The sequence below is a fragment of the Passer montanus genome, unplaced genomic scaffold (genome assembly GCF_014805655.1).
Source record: "Passer montanus isolate IOZ18808 unplaced genomic scaffold, ASM1480565v1 scaffold31, whole genome shotgun sequence".
NCBI classification, from domain to species: domain Eukaryota; kingdom Metazoa; phylum Chordata; class Aves; order Passeriformes; family Passeridae; genus Passer; species Passer montanus.
The window spans coordinates 1,630,189-1,651,270 of NW_024367819.1; the positions used below are offsets into that span (position 1 = coordinate 1,630,189).

Sequence of the window (21,082 nt, forward strand, 5' to 3'; positions counted from 1 at the left end):
TAATCTGTTCAATAGACAGTTATCTCCAGTACCTAAAATCTCTCTTGGTTTAAGTCCAGTCTTGGTGATATTTCATTTGTTACATGTGATGTCAGTGAAACTCCAAAGAACAAAGACATTCGCAGAAATCTAATTCAAAATACCAGGTCTGACAAATTTATTGGTTGCTTTTCAGAATTCAGCCTCTTAAACTCTGAATAGTTTTTTTTATTTTAGTGTTATTGAATATATCAGTAACTTTAATTCATAACTACCTGTAAATAAAATACCAATCTATAAACATATTCGGAAACACATATACTTCTTTATGTATATGTATCTATGAAGGTCTACCTACATATACATATATGGATATACATGTTGTAAATGTCACATGGATTGAAAATCAAACTTCACAGATTTTCTTTTTACTGAAGAACGTGGAGACCAGGGACAAGTCTGGTTTGTTCCTAGTGCCGAACAGGCACAGGTAAATGGTAATGGATAAAAGAAAGTAAAGAAAAGATAAATAGGACAGGGATAATTTAAGAACTGGAATAATTACTCTTTTTACTGCCAATGAGAAGAGACAAATAAGACTTTACACAACTCCTTGCTGTAGACTGAGTAAAAGTTCCATGTTTCTATCTTTTTGTTTTTATATAAGTCAAAGCCTCCTTGTTCTTTTCAGGAACCTGAACACTTAATAGGCAGAAGGATCCTATAATAATCCTTAATTTTAATGTCTAGAATAAGATCTAATATACTCCATCTTCCCCAAGATTGATTATAATTTTGAGCTTTTGCTCCTAAAAATATTTCACCTTTTGATTCAGATTTTAAAACTTACTCACATTTTTTTTTAAAGTGATGTAATTTTCTTTATTATTATTATTATTTGCTCCTCAGCATCTGGATTTTGAAAACAAGGTGTTATATACCCTAAAAGTAGAAGCAAGCAACACTCATCCTGATCCTCGTTTTCTTCAGCTGGGACCATTCAAAGACACGGCTTTTGTCAAAATTTCTGTTGAAGACATTGATGAACCTCCAGTGTTCAGCAGACCCTGGTATTTAATAGAGGTAGATGAAGATGCCAAGGAAGGAAGCATTATTGGACAGGTTGTAGCCCAAGACCCAGACATAGCAAAGAATGCAATAAAGTAAGCCATTATACAATGTAAAATTCTTTATATGTGGATCAATAGAGAACGATGAGAGTGCAAGGTAGAAAGAGGCTGTTTGGGTAATTGAGCATATGGGGGCTCTTGGAAAGTGTCCAAGAGAAATATCTATGTGAGTTTGTGAAGGCAAATACAATTAACACCATAAGAAGTTTAGAGAATGCTTTTTAAGAGCATTCTACAGGAACCAGGTAAAAAGAAAGGATATATCAGCATTTAATTGTCAGCATGTTCTAGCAGTTGTAGCAAGCTGTTAATAAAATTATTCTTCTATACTATCTAAAACATTCAAAATTTTGTATTTCTGCTCCCTGATGCTTGATAACAGTCACATTTCTGTACATAACATCCGTGTTCCATAACTTAACTATTTAATGATCACAGTATATTGAATAAAAAATGTCTGCAAGAAAGTAATAACAATTAGAATTAAGAGTTCAGTGCTGCAAAATTGCTGTAATTGTTACCAAACTGCTATTATTATCTGCAGTGACAAACACAGCACTTAAATTTGTCTATTTACCATGCAAGTGATTATGAAAATTGATCTCTGCATTTCTGAACAAGCTTTCTATGTCCTACAGCAGTATGTGTTGAGGTAGGAGGTGTGAGAGGAGGAGGAAAATAAAATATTTTCTAAGTAAAATATGTATAAAATCTCAATTTAACCTGATAATGACTGCCAGCTACTAGGCTGATTAAAAAACAGCTGTAAACCAAGTTTTTCCTCACTGGGTAAGAACAAAGCAAAAGCAAGTATCACAAAACAAGATTTTAAGAAGTTTCATCTCAAAGAACAAGTAATTGAAAGATTTTTCTCTTGAGTTTTGTGGTCCTTGTGACACCTCAAAAATAGATTTTTAAAATTGATACTTCCTTGTGTCTGCAATATGTATTCTTTGGTGACAGAGTTCTCTAAGAAACAATTAGTTTACAAAAAATCTTATCTAAAAACATTCACTTTTAGTTATTATTCCAAAATTCACATTATGAGCTAAAATGGAATTTCAATTATCAATCTAAATACCACCCACACAATAATTTGCTCTTCATCCTCCTCACTAGTCTTAAAATTGTTTCTAAGTATTTGTAGCATGCAGGTAGTTATGGAAAAGCTTAGGTCAATTGTAAATAAAACATTCTTGATTAAGCACAGTTTTAGAGGTGACTGTGAGCTAAACTGGAGACTGCAATGGGAGATTGTGATGCTCAGTTTTACTGTATCTTGACAGATATTCTGTAGATCGACACACTGACCTTGACAGAATATTCAACATCTACTCAGGAAATGGATCCTTATTCCTCTCAAAGCCACTTGACCGAGAAGAAACTCCCTGGCACAACATCACAGTCATAGCAACTGAAATCAGTAAGATGAAGATAAAATTTATCTCAGAAGAATATTTGAACTGGGAAAATAATTAAATTCTACAGCTTCTATGACTTACCTTGTTTCATTAGTTTTGGCCTTATCCAGATATTATTGATAGACAAGACACGTTTAAACACACACAGAAAAGTCCAATTTATTATTTTAAGATATGTTTTTGCCCATTTTTTACAAAGAAATGTAGAAACTCTCAGGCTCAACCAAACCATGTATAATATACAGTAGATAAGTTAACTGGTTCCTTGAGAATTCACATAAAATAATTTGGTGCAGGAGTGAAGGACTGACTCTATCCCAAGCTAAGTCTTCAGGAAAATCCTAGAGGGAAGAGAAGAAAAAATGTCCCTGACATATAAATATATTGTCAGAATAACCTCTGTAAATGAGAAAAAATTATGCTTTATCTCAACTGATTTAACTTATCTCAGAAAATGGTTTTGTTTGAAGTCAAGACTTGGGAAATTTTTTGCCCTCCGTATCCAAAGTAAACCCTGGGCTTAATCTTTCACCTGGATTCTTTACTATTCTGTTAGATACTTTCAGGTTATATGTGTCTTTCCTACCTTTTTTCTGAAGCAATAGTCATCAAAGGGGGAAACAGACTGATTTTAGTGAAAAACTCTTCTGCCTCCCTTTATTCTCCTATAGATCCCCCTGGAGTCAATGTGCTTAAGAGTCTGAGAGTTGGGTAATATGGAGAGATTAATTATATCACCATTTCCAGAAAGATTCATATCTTTTACTTTTTCCTCTTAAATGATTTTCATTGTTTAGTCAAACATGTACTACATTTTCAATATGCATATTGTAAGGGACCTTTCTGGCAATACTTTCAGTTTGGAGATCTTTGAAGATTGATTGATTGATGATCATATCCTGCATATATCATTTTATTATTTTGGTTTTTACAATTAAGGGAGAAAGGACAACTTAGGTTTTTTATGGTTTTGTGCTTGTGTGTGCCTTTAGTGGTGGTGGTGTTGTTCACTGACACTCTTTTATTGCTTTACTGATTTGAAAAGTTAAATGTTCTTAACATCTCAGCCCCATGGAACAACATTTGCAATAAATTATTTGCTGAACTGCTATAAAGAATACAACTCCATAACAACTCAATGACCTGTTTTTAATGCAAATCAATTTAAGCATACTTTACATTATATATACATATATATATATAATAATAGAAAAACTTGTTTCAATTATAAATAGGACTTTCATGTATATGTAGTGTATGTCATCAGAAAATGAAATATATTGTTTTAGTATAATCAAGAAAATGGAAAATTTCTAGTATATATTGAAAAAAAAGTATTGGATTATTTTCATATAAATATCTCTTTGTATTGTATTTTTTTTTCAGATAATCCTAAACAAAGTAGCCAGATACCTGTCTTCATAAGGATTTTAGACATAAATGATCATGCACCAGAGTTTGCCAACTACTATGAAACATTTGTTTGTGAAAATGCAAAAGCAGGACAGGTAAACCAATACTTATATTACCAAAGAACTTATAAGGAAACTATCCTGCAGTGCCATCATGAAGACTTCAACATATTAGTTTGAACAGCAGTAGACTAACCCAACATCTTCATTTCCTATCTTCTGCAAAAAAAGTTGATTCAAAAAAGAACATAAAAGATAAAGAATAATATCCTAATACAATAGCACAGGATATAATAAAAATGGTACTTTAAGATGGTTTTTAATTTCTAATATCAGAAAATATTTTTCAGAAATAGTTTTGCATAATGCTACAAAATGCTTTATATTGTGCAATAATTCAATTTATTTCTGGATTTTTATCATTGGCTTACTTAATGTAGCAACACCTTCAGGTACATGAAGCAGGAAAATCTTTATTATGTCTCAGTTAAGATGATGTGTAAACCAATTTTTTTCAAAAATAAAGGACAATGCAACTGTTTCCCTTGTGAGTAAAAACTAAGTCTGATATTGAGTGGAGTCTGGTCAAAGGTAATATATATTCCTTCCTAAACGAGCTCAGAACTCTGTAAAATTCCAATAGACAAGAAAGAAAAAAAAAAGAAGATAAAGCAAAATGATAATTTGGATTTGATTAAGTAGATAAATCAACAGAATTTGGAGCCAGCATATTATGAAAATTAATATTAGTGCCATTACATCATCTATTTATGCTAATGCCAGTCAGTCCTTAAGTTTTAAATCCTGCGAAGATTTTTAGAAAGTATTTACAAAAGAACTGGATTTAGCAGCAGATAGAGTACTTTAAGATTATCTCTCCAAAATGGCTCATGTATGACCCTCTTCTCTAGACTGATTAATTTTTTTGGAAGAAAAAAGTTGAGATCATTATTTTCACTAGCACAAATATGTGTGGGTTTCTAGTCTAGGAGAGACAATCCAGCCTGAAGCCCTAAGAACAGCTTAGGTCTATCCTCATGTCTCAGCATCTTTAGGCTGTCATCATCCAGACAAAACTGTCTGGCTTCACAGAAAATATGTGGAAAGGATCAGAATGCACACTATTTTTCTTTTCTTTAGAGCACAGTGACCATGCACTCTTCAAAGACTTTACAAAGATGAGTGATATGGATACAGATCAAGAATCATGCTCATGTTTTACCTGATTTTCTACTAGTGTTTATTTAAATCACAGAGGCTTCACTGAAGGTAGCATAGATGGTACCTGAAATGAGTTTAGCTTTTCAGGTATTGCAAAATTCTATGCAGAGCAAGAACATGCGCTCTTGCTCAGTTCAGATCCAATTCAAGTGATGTTTTATGAATTGTTTAACAGATACAAAAAGAAAAAAAAAGGAGAAAAAGGGGATACAATAGATTGTGGGGAGACTGCATAAGATTCTATTTATTTTTCATTCATTAAACACAATATCAGAATTCAGGCAAAATGGGTTAAGATGGAAGAGGATGCTTTGATTAAAAAGTCACGTCCCTTTGAAGAGGTATTTGACAATTTTTTCATTCTTTTTTTTAAAAAAAAGTTTTACTACTTTTCATGTAAATTATATAAATAGATGAATATACACATCAAAGGAAGTGATGAATTAAATTAAAACAGTAGGAGGAATTATCATACCAGAAAAATGAAAAAAGAGTGCTTTTCACAATAACTAAGGTTTGTAATCACATCATCCTGTCTTAACCAGTGACATAAATTGCCACATAACAATACAGTTCAAATCTTACAGAAAGTATAAAAATTCTCCTAGCTTTTGGCTATTAGACCTATAGAGTTTTACTTTAAGACTTTTTAGCTGCTTTTTTTCATGCTGAATGCATTCAGATAATTCTAGCCATTAAGTTCAAACAGCTGCTGTAGAACCCAAATTCTGTTAAGGTAACAATGTCTCATTACAAAAGACAAAACTGAGGTAAATAAATCTTAAAATCTCAGTGTGATGACTGGTAGAAATGTGAGTCATTTATTTTATTTGCATAACACAAAGAAAGGTTCAAAAGCTTAGAAATTAAGATCTAATTGAAATTAATCTTGTGCAATTTTGCCAACCAGCAAGCACAGGTTTTGTCATATATTTGAAGAAGTTCAGTCCAGGCATACTGGCTGTCAATTTCCTTAATCCAATTTCCATCAAGTCTATCATACTTTGTGAAATATCCATGAATGTATGAAGTATAATTTATCTTTCTGGTAAATTCTGTGCTTACCTAATAACAGATATGACAGAGACCCTTTAGATAGGTATGCTTGTTGTTTTTCAGACCTCCTACACATCTAATTTACAGTTATTTTTCCTCATTGGAAAATCCCACAAAAATACTAGAAATAGAATGTGCAGCAAGTGTAGCTAGAAAAAAGGGGGATCCATTTTGGTTTTCTGTTTGTTAACAGCTGAGGTCTTCAAGAGAGGCATCTGAGTTCATATCAGGACATTTATGTGTAATTGACTTAGTATTTCAGAAGAGAGACTACCTTCAATACATGACAGAACTTTTATTTTGGTGCTTAAAATAGCAATGAATATAGAAATATGAACTTGAATGTTTTGGCAAGGGTGCTAAGTTCCAGAGAACCTATATTGCTCATGTCTAGCAGTCCCTATATATTATAAGAGAAATAAAAATGTGTTCATTTAGTACTATTCCAACCTATTTTAGAGATTGCCTAAACAAGCTTTTTTATTATAACCATTATTGCTTCTTTACACATCACAGCACTGCTTCTGCATCTGGTAACATAACAAAAGAATCAGACTGAGAAGATAAATATACTTAGGGGTTTTTTTGTTTGTTTATTTGTGTGGGGTTTTTTTGGTTTTGTTTTTTTTTTTGTTTGTTTGTTTGTTTGTTTTTGTTTTTAACTGGGACCAGTTATTAGTCACACTGCTCTCTAAGTCTCAGGTGCATCAGGAAGCATCAGAATGATCAAATATTTTTCTCTGCCACCATTACTCATTCTCAGCATCAATAGATATTAGAGGCTTCGCTTTGTGGTTTTCAGATAGCCTTAGGAGGGTCAGAGGAAAGAAAATTCTAGAGTTTCTCCTTCTCTTTTGTCTCCAAGCAACAATGGGGAAAAACCTTATCACAAAAGGTTAATAAAAATTTATGCTCATTAGCCTGAAACACATTTGTCACCATGAGAATCTTATCCCATTGGCTAGTACACAGGCTAAAGAAACATAGGGAGCAGACTTTCTCTTGTGCAATTTACAAACCCCTAATCCTGGAGCCCCAGGGACTGTTGTGGGGAAGGCTTTAGTACAAGCTCTCTCATACCCTTGTCACAGGAATTAATTGGGTTTTTTAGCTGGATTAGAGGATGAGTACTCTCCATGGAAACCAGGAAGATATACTTGAGAAGGAGACTGATTTAGCTGAACAACTTTTTGGTAAAAATTTAGCTCCATAGTTTATTGCATCATTTATTGTTGGCAAAAAATTATCTAATTTCAACATCCATCAACAAAACAACCTGGGTCACTATTTTTCCCCTCTGAGGCAATATTCTTTCCTGTCATTCACAGGCATTCAGACATCAGAATGTAGGAAGTTTGTTTTCTCCTTCACAGACCTGGCTGATTTTTCTTTTCACTACTCTCCATACCCTCCCTCTCTTTTTAAAATAGAGCAGAGAGAGATCACTTTTGCTCAAGAGTTCATTGCTAATTACCAGTCATGATGTTATATACGTTGTAGCTGCTTCACTAGGTAGACACCTTTTGGCTTATTTTAGTGACAGACCCACGCTAACAGTCTGTCTTTTTAAGTAAGAATTGAAGTGAGAGTTTTCCAACTTTTGATAAGCATTGAATCCTGCATAAAACTGCCAACACATTTGTGGAACAGAGCCAAGATCTGGAAACCAAACTGCTTTGCACTACTGAACGTGAAGTTTTGTTAAGTGGCAGACATCTATTCAAGCTTGCACATGCGCGATGAAGGCAGTTTTCTGCAGCTAGCACCTTACAGGGGTATAGCCTAGAAATGTGTCTAAGCTTAATAAAAATCTATGTGTAAAAATCTATGTGATCACTCAGGCTGCATAATGACAAGATGGGCATCCACTGACAGCTGGATTGATTTTGAAGCGCTCCTATGGGCCATATCATCACATCTTTTACATAACTTTTGTCCCACATATTTATGCTTGCTGTTAGTAATACATTCAAGGTTAAGTTGTGATCATACAGGCAGGAAAAGAGGCAAGATCAAGAAAGGAGATGAGAAAAAAAGCGATTCTTCCATCATTTCCCTGTAACATTTGCACACATTGTTTTCATGATTGCCATTCATAGTTTCTCTCACATGACTTTTTTCTGCATATTTTATTGCATACAAAGTGGTGAGGTCTTTCCAGATTCCTAGAGAAACACTTGCAGCACCAAACAAGTTCAATAACTTTAAAAAAAAAATCAGTGCTTTAAGATCCAGAATTTCTGTTCTCTTCTATACCACTTGTTAAAAAATGTTAAACAAAAACAAACCCTAACATTACCTAGACATTTCTTTCTCAAGCGCTTAGAGATACTTTAAAGTATATTTCTCTGTTGTACAACAACCAGGTTTAATTAAGAGCGTGATATAACTAAAAATGAAAGCCCAAATGCTTCAAGTGTATGAAAAGCCTCTTCCTTCCTTCTGTCACATACAGAAACAACAAAAATTCAGAAGTTGTTACTGTTTCTCTACCTTAGCAATATCTTTCTCTAGTGGTCGTTGTGACTGGAAGTACAATTTTTATGCTATATGTTAATCTTGTTGTATTTAAACTTCAGAAAGGCAATCTACAACACTGACCATCTTTAAATTTCTGTGAAAGTGACATTATTTTTCACCATATATAGTGAATTTTGAAAGAAGTAATTTTGAAAAAGGAAAAGGTATAGAAATAAAACAACAACCACCATTGCACTACTGTTTTGAAAAGAAGTATCAGCAAAATTCTTTGCAAACATTCCATTTGTCTCAGGTTTTGTTTTATTAGTAGAAATGTTTCACCTGAAAATATATTGTATGTGCCACCTGTGGACTTCATCTTGTTCATGTTTCTCCAAGGAACTTTTCGAAGCATGTGGCTGTAGTTTTTAAAGAGTACACCCTGGAGCCAAGGTGCAACAGCCATTTATTGGCATGACATGCCAAGCCAGCACGCACTGAAAAGCCCATCTTAAAAGTGTCCAGATGGTGATGACCTCTGTGCTGATAGAGCTTAACATTTGCTTTAATGGTTCCTATATTTCTTTTAAAGGCATTCCCAAGGCTGAGCCTACAACCAAAGTCTTCTACTTGTGCAGCTTTCTGTGTATACAAGTGCAGCCTTAGGAACACTAACAGCATGCTCTGAAGTGCACAGAGACCCTTCTTAATTCAGAATTCTCCCACCTAGCTTCTACTTGCTTGCTGTCTTTAAAACAACTTGAAGAGCAGCCTTTGCCTAAGGATGTATGAGATATATAAAAGGAATCTGTATCTCTAGGCAGTCCACACACCCCCAACTGCTTTTCCAGACATGATTAAGAATAACTATAAAATAGCCTGAACATAAACCACAGTCATAGTTTTGACTGTGGTGCAAGTCCTAAAATCACAGCATCCAGGTTGAACAAACAAAGCAATATGAAACAGGATTACAAGTGAAGTATTTCAATGCTTGAAAATAACATTATTTCAGTGGAAAATAGGTCCAAACCCTTTAGCAGAATCTCTGTCTTCATCATGAAAGAAATAAATAGAATCATGGAATCATACAATTATTTGTATTGAAAAGGACCTTAAAGACCATCTTGTTCCAACCCTGGAACAACCTGGCCATGGCCAGGAATGTGACCCACTAGACTGGTTGGGTTGATCAGGGCTCCATCCATCCTCGCTTGGAACACTTCCAGGGATGGATCATTCACAGTGTCTCTGGGCTACTTGGTTTAGTGTCTCACTGTCCTTTGAGTGAAGAATTCCTTTCTAATATCTAATCTAAATCTTTCCTGTTACAGTTAAAAATCATTTTGCCTTTTCCTATCCCCATCTGCCTATGTAAGAATTCAATCTTCCACTCTTTTATAAGCCTCTTAAAGTACTGGAGGATGACAATAAGATGTCTCTAGAGCCTTCTTTTCTCCATACAGAACAACCCAAACTCTCTCAGCCTGTCTTTATAGGACAGGTGCTCCATATCCCTAACCATCTTTGTTCCTCACTTTGGGGCCCAGCAGGCCCACATATGGTTAAGACTCCAGACCTGAATTCAGCACTCCAGGTGGGATCTCACAAAGGAAGAGTAGAGCAGCAGAATCACTTCCTTTGACCTGCTGACCACTCCTCTGGATGCAGCCCAGGATACAGTTGGCTTTCTGGGCTCTAAATGCACATTTTTGGCTCATGTCCTGCTTTTCATACACCAGAACCCTCAAGTTCTTCTCTGCAAGGCTACTGTCAATGACATCTTCTCCCATTCTGTGCTTTTGTTTAGGATTGCCCTGGCCCACATGCAGAACCTTGTACTTGGACTTTTTGAACTTTGTGAGATTCTCATAGGTCTATTTCTCAAGATTTCCTAGGTTTCTACTGTTGTGTCAACCACACCACTCAGCCTCAGGTCATCTGCAAACTTGCTGAGGATGCACTTGATCTCAATGCCTATGTCAATGATAAAGATATCAAAGAACACCTTTCCCAAGACACCAGTCATTGTCAGAGTACTGCTAAAGAGCATGGTTAAATGAGCACTGGTCCCAAGATCATGAAGAAATTTTCTATTGGGAATAATTCTTCTTGTTACTCAGTTAACATTGTCAAACTGCTGCAAACATCTTGTCCTGAATGTAAAGGAGAAAACTTCATGTCAATGCCTATGTTTAAATTTTCATTACCCTCAAAGAAAAGTGACTTAAAAAATTTGAATTGACCCATTAAGATCCACTCAAGAGTATGATACCATTTTTTTTTAAATACACAGAAGTACTCATGCACATGCATAGGCAGCCCTCAAAATAGTGACAATACTGCTGTATTTTCTAAAATGTGCTCACTCACATGGGAAGGTATGAAAGAAAGAAAATAATGAGACTGGTTTTATTTTCTCTAAGCTTTATCTGATTGAAATATATTCGAGTAAAAGCAATTTTCTTGGAATAACTCTTCCGTCATAAATCTTACAGCATCAGAGACCTTGCTCTCAAGTCCTGATGAAAAGTGATTATAACTCAATGTCCATAAGTGCATCAAAATGGGTGAATATATTTCTTAAATTAAACTACAAAATGTACACAAAAGAGTACTAGCTTTTCTTCATATAAATGAGATACTTAAAAATCACCAGATCACTTTCATTTCTCTGGTGGTTATCATTGAAATCATTGTCTTTTATTTACAGCTGTATAACTGAAAAAAAAAATCATTAATTACATAAGATTTCTCATTTCCTTTCACCTGTTCATCATTTGGAACAATTCACCTGCAATCATGGTTTCTCATTGTTCTTTTAATCTCCCATTTTTTTCTGCTAGGCAAACAGCTGGTTCTCAATTTAGGTTGCCAATTGTTAGATCAGGTAATGAGGTTGGGTTTTTTCTTCTTCAGCCTTACCCTCAACAATAATTATTTGTTGTAATTAGATTCTTCTGTGCCTGGTACAATTGTATTTCTCTATGTGATTTGCATATGAAGGGATTTAAACCTTACAAACACTAAATGATTACATCTTAAAAAGACCCAAGATACTTCAGCTACAGTTTCTGATAGTTATTGCAGCAGGATATTTTCTCCTTGAGTTTTTCAGCAAGTAATTGTAAACCACACAAATGTTGTCACTTACTCTAATTCTCTCTTCTCCCTGATACTTTTGTATTTCTTCTGTATTTTCAAATTTGTGCTAATGTGAAAGGAAAATTTTCTCATTTAAATTTGATGTCTTAGCCCACTCAAAATATTTGGGGTTTTTTAGCATATTTTAAACTGTGAAAAACTAAAATTAAACCAAATCCTGGTCTTGCTTTCTGTATTAAAACTCTCAGAAGCAGCTTACAGGAAAGACAAAAGCAATTGAATATTGGAAAGTTATTGACATAAACTACAATGTAGAAACACTCTAAACAGGATCCTTGACCATAAACAAGGATTTGACTAATCTTGTGAAACAGCTAAAAATTATTTTTAAAAAAGGAAATCAAAAGATCAATGCACATTACATGCTTTAAAAGTGAAGAGATTTTATATGTAGTTATTACTCTAATTACACTTAGAAAAACTTCATAATCCTGCTTTGAGCATAGTCACATCCTTTTGTGCAAGGCTGATGTTTACAAATTACCATTCAAGTTTCTCAATATACCTCAAAAATAAAAAGAAACTATTCAAAAATATATTGTGCTTTTTTAGTAGGCGTTTGGAAAGTGAATGAACTAAACTCAGACCCCTCAACTGTTTCTGTGTTTTTTTGGGGTTTTTTTGGTGGGCTTTTTTGTTTGTTTGTATTTTGGTTTTTTTTTTTTTGTTTTTGTTTGGTTGTTATGGTTTTTTTGGGGGGGTTGGGTTTTTTTTTGTTGTTGTTCTTTTATAATTCAATATGATTAATTGTAATCAAATTATCCAAAGTTAACTAGAAAAAATGGGTCGAATATTTGTGGTGCTACTAGCAGTAGCAAGTTTATGAATTATAATAGGAAAAAATACTTTTATAGATAATGATTAATTCTGTGAGATACTAAATACCTTCCAAAATGTAACTGTATCCTCAAGTCCCATTAAGGTCAATGTTCTGAGACAGTATATATGAAAAAGGAATTCCTTATTTGATTGGCACAACATTTACAGATCATATTAATGCTACTTGTCAATTACTGTATTTCTGGAAGAAGTCAAGCTGCACCTTCTCTGGAAATAAGAGAGAAAAACAAAGTCTTTGATAACAAGTGGCTTTGATATCTGTGGGATTTCAAGACACCCTGAACACTGGAAACATCTGAACCTCAGAACAGCCATTGGCTCCCTCTTGGCTTTGAAAGAAAAATGTCTGGCTGCTGAACTCATTCTGCCTTTAAGTGCCATAGGAATGAACCTGTACTGAGTTATAGCATCCTTAGTTGAGACTCACTCCTATTCTTATGCTACCAGTTTTGTAATCTTGTGATGGAATCCAAACCTGTCCTTGCAAGCCAAGGTGGACTACGGGTTACTCTCTACTGTGACACTCACCAGGAAGGGCAAATGACAGAACAGCCACTCACAGAGCTTTCTGGAGTTACTGTGACTCCGCAGTGTGGCACGGTGTTAAATGTTGCAAGTGAATTCACAAACCACAGTTGTTCCCATGTAATTTTTCCTTCCTCAGTTCTGCAGATGTTTCCTTTAGCCTCTCTGCCAGTCCAGCAGCAGATAGATTAAAAAAAGAGTCAAATTGTTAGCATTTATGTGTGTCTACACAAATGCAAGTGCCCACGTTTGCACGTTTTGATGCAACAGGAAACCTTATGCAATCCAGAGGTACTCTTGAAGCCTCTCTTTTTTTCAGCCCATTCTACTCTGACCCTATTCTGGCACTATTATCACTCCTTCCCAGCTGGGCTGGAGTGGCCTTGTTAGGGCAGCTATTAAGCTCCACAGCCAGAGGTTTCAATTTAGGAGGGAGTAAAGCTTCTCTTTTTATTACCCCAGGAGAACCGAGAATCCTGCCAGTGCAGTACTCCAATTTATCGCCAGGAGCAGATGAGGTGGATTGAGAATTAGACCCACTTAACAACTGGTTTACACAGCACTCTCTGTCATTGCTACATGAAGCCACAGGAGGTTTATGGCTTATTCAGAAGGGCAAATGTTTCTGTATCACTGCAAGATACTGAGTACAAATCAAAGCACATGGCTGTTCTGCAGTGAGGACTGGACCCTTTTTCATCCTTTGTTATGTGTTTAAACCATAAAATAATTTGTTTACTGTAGTTAATACCTCTACTGTAGTTATGTGGGAAATATTTGGCTTAGGACATCAGTTTTTGTCTTCAGATAGAGATTCATTGGATTTTTACGGGACATGAAAAACAGAGATTTGAAACACAAGATTTCTAAAATAGCATGAAATACTCTTTTCTTTATAGCTCATACAGACTGTGAGTGCAATTGACAAAGATCAGCCTCCTCAAGGACACAAATTTTTCTTTGAGTTGGTGCCAGAATTTGCTGTTCACCCAAACTTCTCTGTTGTGGACAACAAAGGTAAGTGCTGACCCCAACGTCCCCCTCCACAATGTCACATAAAACTTAATTCAGAAACATTTATCGATTCTGTGTTTCCATTTTAGATAACACAGCAGGAATTATGACCAGAAGAAATGGATACAGCCGTAGTAAGACAAGTACCTATCTTCTGCCAATCATTATATTTGACAACGACTACCCGATCCAGAGCAGCACGGGCACGCTGACCATCCGCGTGTGTGCCTGTGACAGCCGGGGCAACATGCAGTCCTGCAGCGCCGAGGCCTTGCTGCTCCCTGCCGGCCTCAGCACGGGGGCACTGGTGGCCATTCTCCTCTGCATCATCATCCTGCTAAGTAGGTACCTGTGATGAGATATTTACTTGACCAGACAAAGATCTAGTCACTTTGAGAGGCCTGATATTCTTAAGACCCTTATTCACATGACCCTGCAGAAATATATCATTGTTACTCTGTAGAAGTTTGTGTGAGAAGAGTAAGACTGTGATATTTGAATTAAATACAATTGAAAATATAGGGTCAGTTTTGGTTACCATGCTTGTTTCAGTAATGTTAATACCATAATCAAATCTTCATTTAGATCCAGAACTTTAAAATAATATTTCTGAAGTGGAGTGCTAAGTTTTGCAACAATTAAATGTTATGAATTATATTAGCTATTTAATGATGAAAGGTTTCGGTTTTTTCTGTTCAGAAAATACTTAGCTCAAAAGCATAGGATAGAAATATTCAATTTCTTGCAAGTCATAGTGAGAACGGCTGATTTAATAAGTATGAGAACAGAAGTCATATAAGTGTTTGGAAGGTAGAAGCATTAGAAAGATGTAGTTACATATGAAGGAAGTAGAATAAATGTTAGCTCATTATCTGGTGTTAAGAACATAAAAATTTCAACTCGCATGTTTTGCAAGAGAAGTGTCATCACCTCTACTTTCCAGTAAAACTCTGCAGAAAACTTCTTTCCTTTTCCACCTGTCCAAGCAAACATAGTTTGCCAAGGGGTCAGTGGGAAGCTACAGATGTTAGGTTATATAATTATAAGGGGATTTTTTTCTTTCAGTTTTTACCCTGGATTCAAGATAACTTTGTGATCCTCCTAATATTTGTTATAGGTATTTGAAGAAGGGTAATATCTATAAACTGTATCTGTAATGGGCTTAAGACAGGGAGAATACTTGAGCTCTAACAAACTGATAAACTGCTTAGATTCAGGAATTGCTGCTGGCCTGATTTCAGCATCAGCCCCCTTGGCTTTCCCAGGATGTTACCCAGGCATAGTCAGGGAATCTTCTGATAGTCTGCTGAGAGGCAGAACTTGAAAGGCACAAGTCTCAGGAGAAAATTATGGTTCAAACTCTGCCAGACCTAGCTCTTCACCTTGCTCAGCTCTTATCATCATGTCAACAAGGTTTGCATCTTTAAAGCCATCCTGTATGCCCCAACAAGAGCAGGAAAAAAAAAGAGCATGAAACACATGCCTTTACTCACTCAGAATGAAAACATTGCTCTGATTGGCTGCAATGCTTTAGTACAGATTGAACAAATCTGTATTAAACTTTGAACTTATTGAAGTTAAATGTGCCTTAGGCCCAAAGCAACAGAATATGAGACTCAGAAGAGGATCAGGGATCATTACTGTGCAGAACAAGTGACCACTTCGTGTCTCAGCCCCAGGGTTAGAGGCCCTGCTCTGCTTAGCGCTGCTGGCATATGTAAAGTCAAAGAAACATGTGGTTGTGGAGTATATAAACAGACTTTTTAGTCTACAGCTAGGGTGATACTCAGCATCTTATTTATTTTTCAACAAGGTAGTGTGTTATAATAGTAAACTGGTATCAACATGCCCAACATAAGTGAGACACACTAAGTACCAGGCTGTGAAAGACACTTAATAATAACCACTCAGTGATCTACTTTTTTCTCCTACATGGAGTTCTTAAACTTACTAAAGTGTTCCTCATCTAGCATTATGAAAAGAAAGGCCTCTGTACAGATACAAGGAAGAAAACACAAACAATACAGAATGGAACATATTTTTATTAATTTTACATTCACAACATAATATCATGGCATGTGGAAGATCTCTATTCCCCTCTCCCTACCTGCAGCATGTCAAATCTTAGCTTTTATTCACCAGTACTCAGGTGATTCAGAGTAAAAACTTCGCTCTTAGGACTCAACTAAATCATTCAGCACTGTTGTAATTTATGGTTCAGCAATCATTGTTATGTCTCATTGACAGATGGTCTTTCTGGCCTCTCTTATTTACTCCAGGTACTGGAGAGAGAGTCAGATTTTTACATGCACTTAAGCATTAAGAATTGCTACTGAAATCAATAGCATTGAGACACCAGAATGTATTCACAAAATCCTGACTTCATTTTTTTATCTCCCCTTATAGAGCTTCTTTTTTATATCAATCCTTACCTCTTTCAGAAGAAGGAGTTATTCAACTAGCACTTCATAAACCAAGAGGATCAAGTTTTTTCAAAAGAAGCATTTAGTAACAAAGACTGGATTTCAATTCTCCCAGTCATTGAAGCAAAAGTAGTTTTGTCAATTATATTGATAGCTTAAGGTCTTCAGGTTCTTATTTTCAGATGGACCTGTAGATCCCATATTCAGAAGAGAATTAGACACTTGGGAATACTAAATCATGAGCTTTCAAGAGTGTGAATAGCTTTTGCCAAGGAGATTCAACTACATTTGATGAAAGGACCCTTAGTGACTACCAAAAAGATGGCACTTACAAAATTAAAATAAAAATCAAACCTTTGTAGGATAATATTGTATCATATTGTTTACTTTTCAACTTCTGCTTAGTTACAAATTGATTTAAAATACAAAATATTTTGATAATTTCTCCCATAAGTTTAAAAAATAATAAGTTTTTGATTGCTATCAAATAATTAATACTTTCCCTTATTAACTTGGAGATAGATTTTATCATGACATTCCTAATAGAAATACCATTCCAGCCTTAAACCTTTCCAGGGCAAAAGATGAGGTAAAATTTTGCCTCATTTATTTACTTTCTAACAATCCATTTGTTCATTCACTTTTTGTTTCCTTTTAGTATTAGTTGTCTTGTTTACGGCTCTCAAACGACAGAGGAAGAAAGAGCCCTTGATCATCTCGAAAGATGATGTTCGGGACAATATTGTGACTTACAATGATGAAGGAGGTGGGGAAGAAGACACCCAGGCTTTTGACATTGGCACGCTGAGAAATCCAGAAGCAAGGGAGGAAAGTAAGATGAGAAGAGATGTTATCCCAGAAACAATATTTCAGATAAGGCGGACTGCACCTCTTTGGGAAAACATCGATGTTCAAGATTTTATTCATAGAAGGTTAAAGGAAAATGATTCAGACCCAGCTGCCCCTCCTTATGATTCATTAGCAACATATGCCTATGAAGGAAATGATTCCATAGCAAATTCACTTAGCTCTCTGGAATCACTTACCACAGAAGGCAACCAAGACTATGATTACCTCAGTGACTGGGGACCACGCTTTAAAAAGCTAGCAGATATGTATGGTGGAGAGGACAGTGATAGAGACTGACAAAGTAATCTGTTACCTGGTCAGTGTTAGTGGAATTCATGTCTATGTTCCTAGATAAATAAAGTGGCCTACTCTCTTACTTGGGAATAAAAAATTTACAAAAAATAAGTGTTGTCTTAGTAAGGGTTTGCTTAATCAATAAGTCAACGTGAATGAATATGAACGATTGAGATTTAAAAAAAAACCTTATAACCCACTCTCTCTGCCTAGAAACCTCTTATGAAAGGGTTTTATAGGGAATGAAAATATAATAAAAGGCTTTTTGCGCCTTTGATAATTACATGGAAACTCCATATTTTTAAATTGCTTTGCTTTACCTTTCCTACTATGTTGGATAGTGTGCATCTGCATTGTAACTTATTCTCAAAAATATACTTTAAAAAGATTAATATTACTGCCATATTTATTGAGTTAAAAATGTCTGTGTGTTGATTCATCCTGATATTTTTATATATGTATATTTATATTTTTGTATTTTTATTAAATAAATTAGAATTTATAAAAAGACTACTTACTCATGTACTTTGTCTATCATAAAGAACTGTCCAATCTTTCTGAACAAAGGAAACTTTGTATTGTGCGATACTTAATTTTTGAATGCATCATCTTAGATTAGTGCTTGCAATGTACTGTGCAAGAATGATATGGAGAGAGGGCTCTGTAATTGGACTGCAGTGTAGAAAAAAGAAAAAATTATTTTGAAAAAGTGATTATAAATAAACACATTCTGACTTGCAATGTGTATTGCTACATGGCATAATAATAGTTTCATGGTGAAGCTCACTCACACATACCTTCTTACATGTACAGATGACCACTGAGAGGACTGAACAGATAGATGCCTAGGGATGTAAGGAACTATTAAAGTTTATTCTGGTAGATGTGAAAACAATTTTTAATATACCTGCAAAGAAATTGAATGATGAATAAATAATGAAAGGAAGGTTATTATATACTAATCTTATTTTGGAGCTTTGAGGCAATTAGAAAAATCAGGTATTACTGATAATTTCTTTTAAATAAAAGGGAGCCAACATATAAAAACAAAGTCTAAATAGTATTTTATTAAAGTTTTGAATGTTCTAGTCCTTCAAAGAAGTGTGTACATTTGCATATTTCCTACAGCCTTAATGGCAGTCATCAAGTATATATTTTTGTTTAAAATTTATTTGGAGGATATGATTTTTTGCAATGCAAAATCATATCCACACAGAATAAAAGGAATACAAGTGGATCAGGTGATCTAGCAAAGTTGAAGGGTTTATCCACATTTGTTTAAAAAAAGAAGAATATAAAACCTCAAATTCATGCAAAAGAAGAAACAGTTTCGACAATATAGGAAGTACATTATCCATAGCATTTCCATTTTTTTTGACTTTAAGGAAAACCAACACCTACAGATGTTTAAAAAAAACCAACACCTACAAAATAACAATGTTTCAAGGTTTTCTCTATATCAATTAGCTATTTTTCAGGTCTTTTTATAACAAACCTTAAGATACACATTGACTATGTTATGTGGACTATTGAAGCACTTATCTCTTACCATAAAAATATTAAAGAGGCTTCAGACTCAGAGACTCTTCAGCCAGACATATGAACACACTCATAATTATCTTTCTACTATGTTGACTTTCAGATTATTTATCAGAAATATTTCTTTATTATTCTTTATTTAGTCCTTCTACTATACTCTTCTGCCAGCCCTTAGGATGTATCTCAAGTTTCTTTGTACTGAACTCCTTTTTTTGGGGGAAGGAATGTCTGTGTGATTGTGGCTCCAAACAGGCACCTGAACAGCTTGCTGTGAGATGCCTATCAGGTCTGTGACACTATGTTGAAAGCAAAAAAAAACTTTAGTGTTACAGAAATGTCAAAAAACCTACAAATATGTGGCAGCTATTTACATGGATGTGATGCAGTTACAGGGCATTATTGTATAACTTGATGACATAAGAATGCTTGTTTCTGTTTTGTTTCTTTTGGAGGTGAAAACAAAAGAGTTATGGAGTCTATGTTCTGAACCTGTTTCTGGGAAAGTGGAAGTACAGGAATTCATTAGTCTTTGAATTAAATTTCCATAACTTTAAGACATTGCCTCAAGATGGGATAGAGGAAAAAGTAAAGGGAGAATAAAAACCCTTGTCCCTGAAGAGAGATGACTGGGGGAGAGGGGAGGAGTGAAACACAAACAAAACCAAAATAGAAAGAAAATATGCAAGAACCTTTTCTGACTTATAGAAGTTGTACACTGAACTTCACCTTACACAGTAGAGGCCATCTTTCAGCAATCTTGTAAATTGTTATTAGAAGCCTGAATATCACACAGTGAAGTAAACTGACAGGGAAGAGAAAAATGAACATCTATCCTCAAGCAAGAACTGATACAGGCAAGATATATACCCCTGGAGTTGACTAAGTTTTTAAGTTGTCAAGACCTGGAGCAGGACACATCAAAGGATACCAGTGTGATTTCAAAGAGGCTACTAGCAATGGCAGGATAACAGGAACTGAGTGTGAGAAATTCTTCTTCCTTGAAGACATAAAAATGCATTAAAAATTATACATTCCACATAGAAACAAGTTCATTTCTGTATTTTGGAGAGTTGTTTTTTCTTTTTTGTTGTTGTTGGTTTTTTGTTTGTTTGTTTGTTTGTGGGATTTATTTGTTTTGGTTTCTTGATTTTTTTTTGTTTGGTTTTTGGTTTTTCAGGAGTTTTTTTCCTTCAGTTACAGAAAGTAGAAAGCATAATAGAAGTCACCTCACAAAATGCTCTCGTAGAGGCATGTGCTCAGTATCACCATGTCACGGTACCACTGTGGTAATTTGGAAGAGCAGAAAGTCCAGAAAATCAACCAAAAAAGGTATCTTCCTCCCCTTCTCTCACCCTAGGTTTTCTCATCCCCTGAGTCATAGCCACTAAAGAGAGAGAGACAGAGCCTTTGTTTTCAGAATGAGACTTGCCCATGCTTTCCTCTTAGTTGACTGGTGAGTCCAAGAACCTTGTAATTCTTTAAAAAATATGTGTTTGAAAAATTACCTACATGGATTTGCAGCTCACAGAAATTCATGTAGTTGACATAGTAAAACAAGTAATTTCACAAAACTATTGAGAATTTCAAGCATTCTAACAACTAAAGTTGATTCTCAAAGACACAGAGAAGGAAAAGAAGGTTATGAGAGGCCTCTTAGAATTTGATGGCTATTGCTGGTTTTACAGGTCCATATTTGGAAAACCTGGAGTAGCATTGCAGTCCTTGGGTGGGCAAGGATAGGTTGGATTCCAATC

General features: G+C 35.0%; 1 protein-coding gene across 2 annotated transcripts in view; it reads left to right on the plus strand.

Annotated features, from left to right (window-relative positions):
• The window catches only part of CDH9 (cadherin 9), a 97,055-nt gene extending 78,747 nt beyond the window's left edge, over nt 1-18,308 (plus strand). The window contains exons 7-12 of one of the 2 annotated variants that reach the window (XM_039714803.1): nt 970-1,142; nt 2,396-2,532; nt 3,917-4,038; nt 14,109-14,226; nt 14,313-14,564; nt 17,305-18,308. In XM_039714803.1, the coding sequence (XP_039570737.1) occupies nt 970-1,142; nt 2,396-2,532; nt 3,917-4,038; nt 14,109-14,226; nt 14,313-14,564; nt 17,305-17,792 (1,290 nt within the window). In that variant the 3' untranslated portion in view covers nt 17,793-18,308. Of the gene's footprint in view, nt 1-888; nt 1,143-2,395; nt 2,533-3,916; nt 4,039-14,108; nt 14,227-14,312; nt 14,565-17,304 lie in introns of both variants that reach the window. The other variant, XM_039714802.1, reaches the window with a different exon arrangement.
• The last annotated feature ends 2,774 nt before the right edge of the window (nt 18,309-21,082 follow it).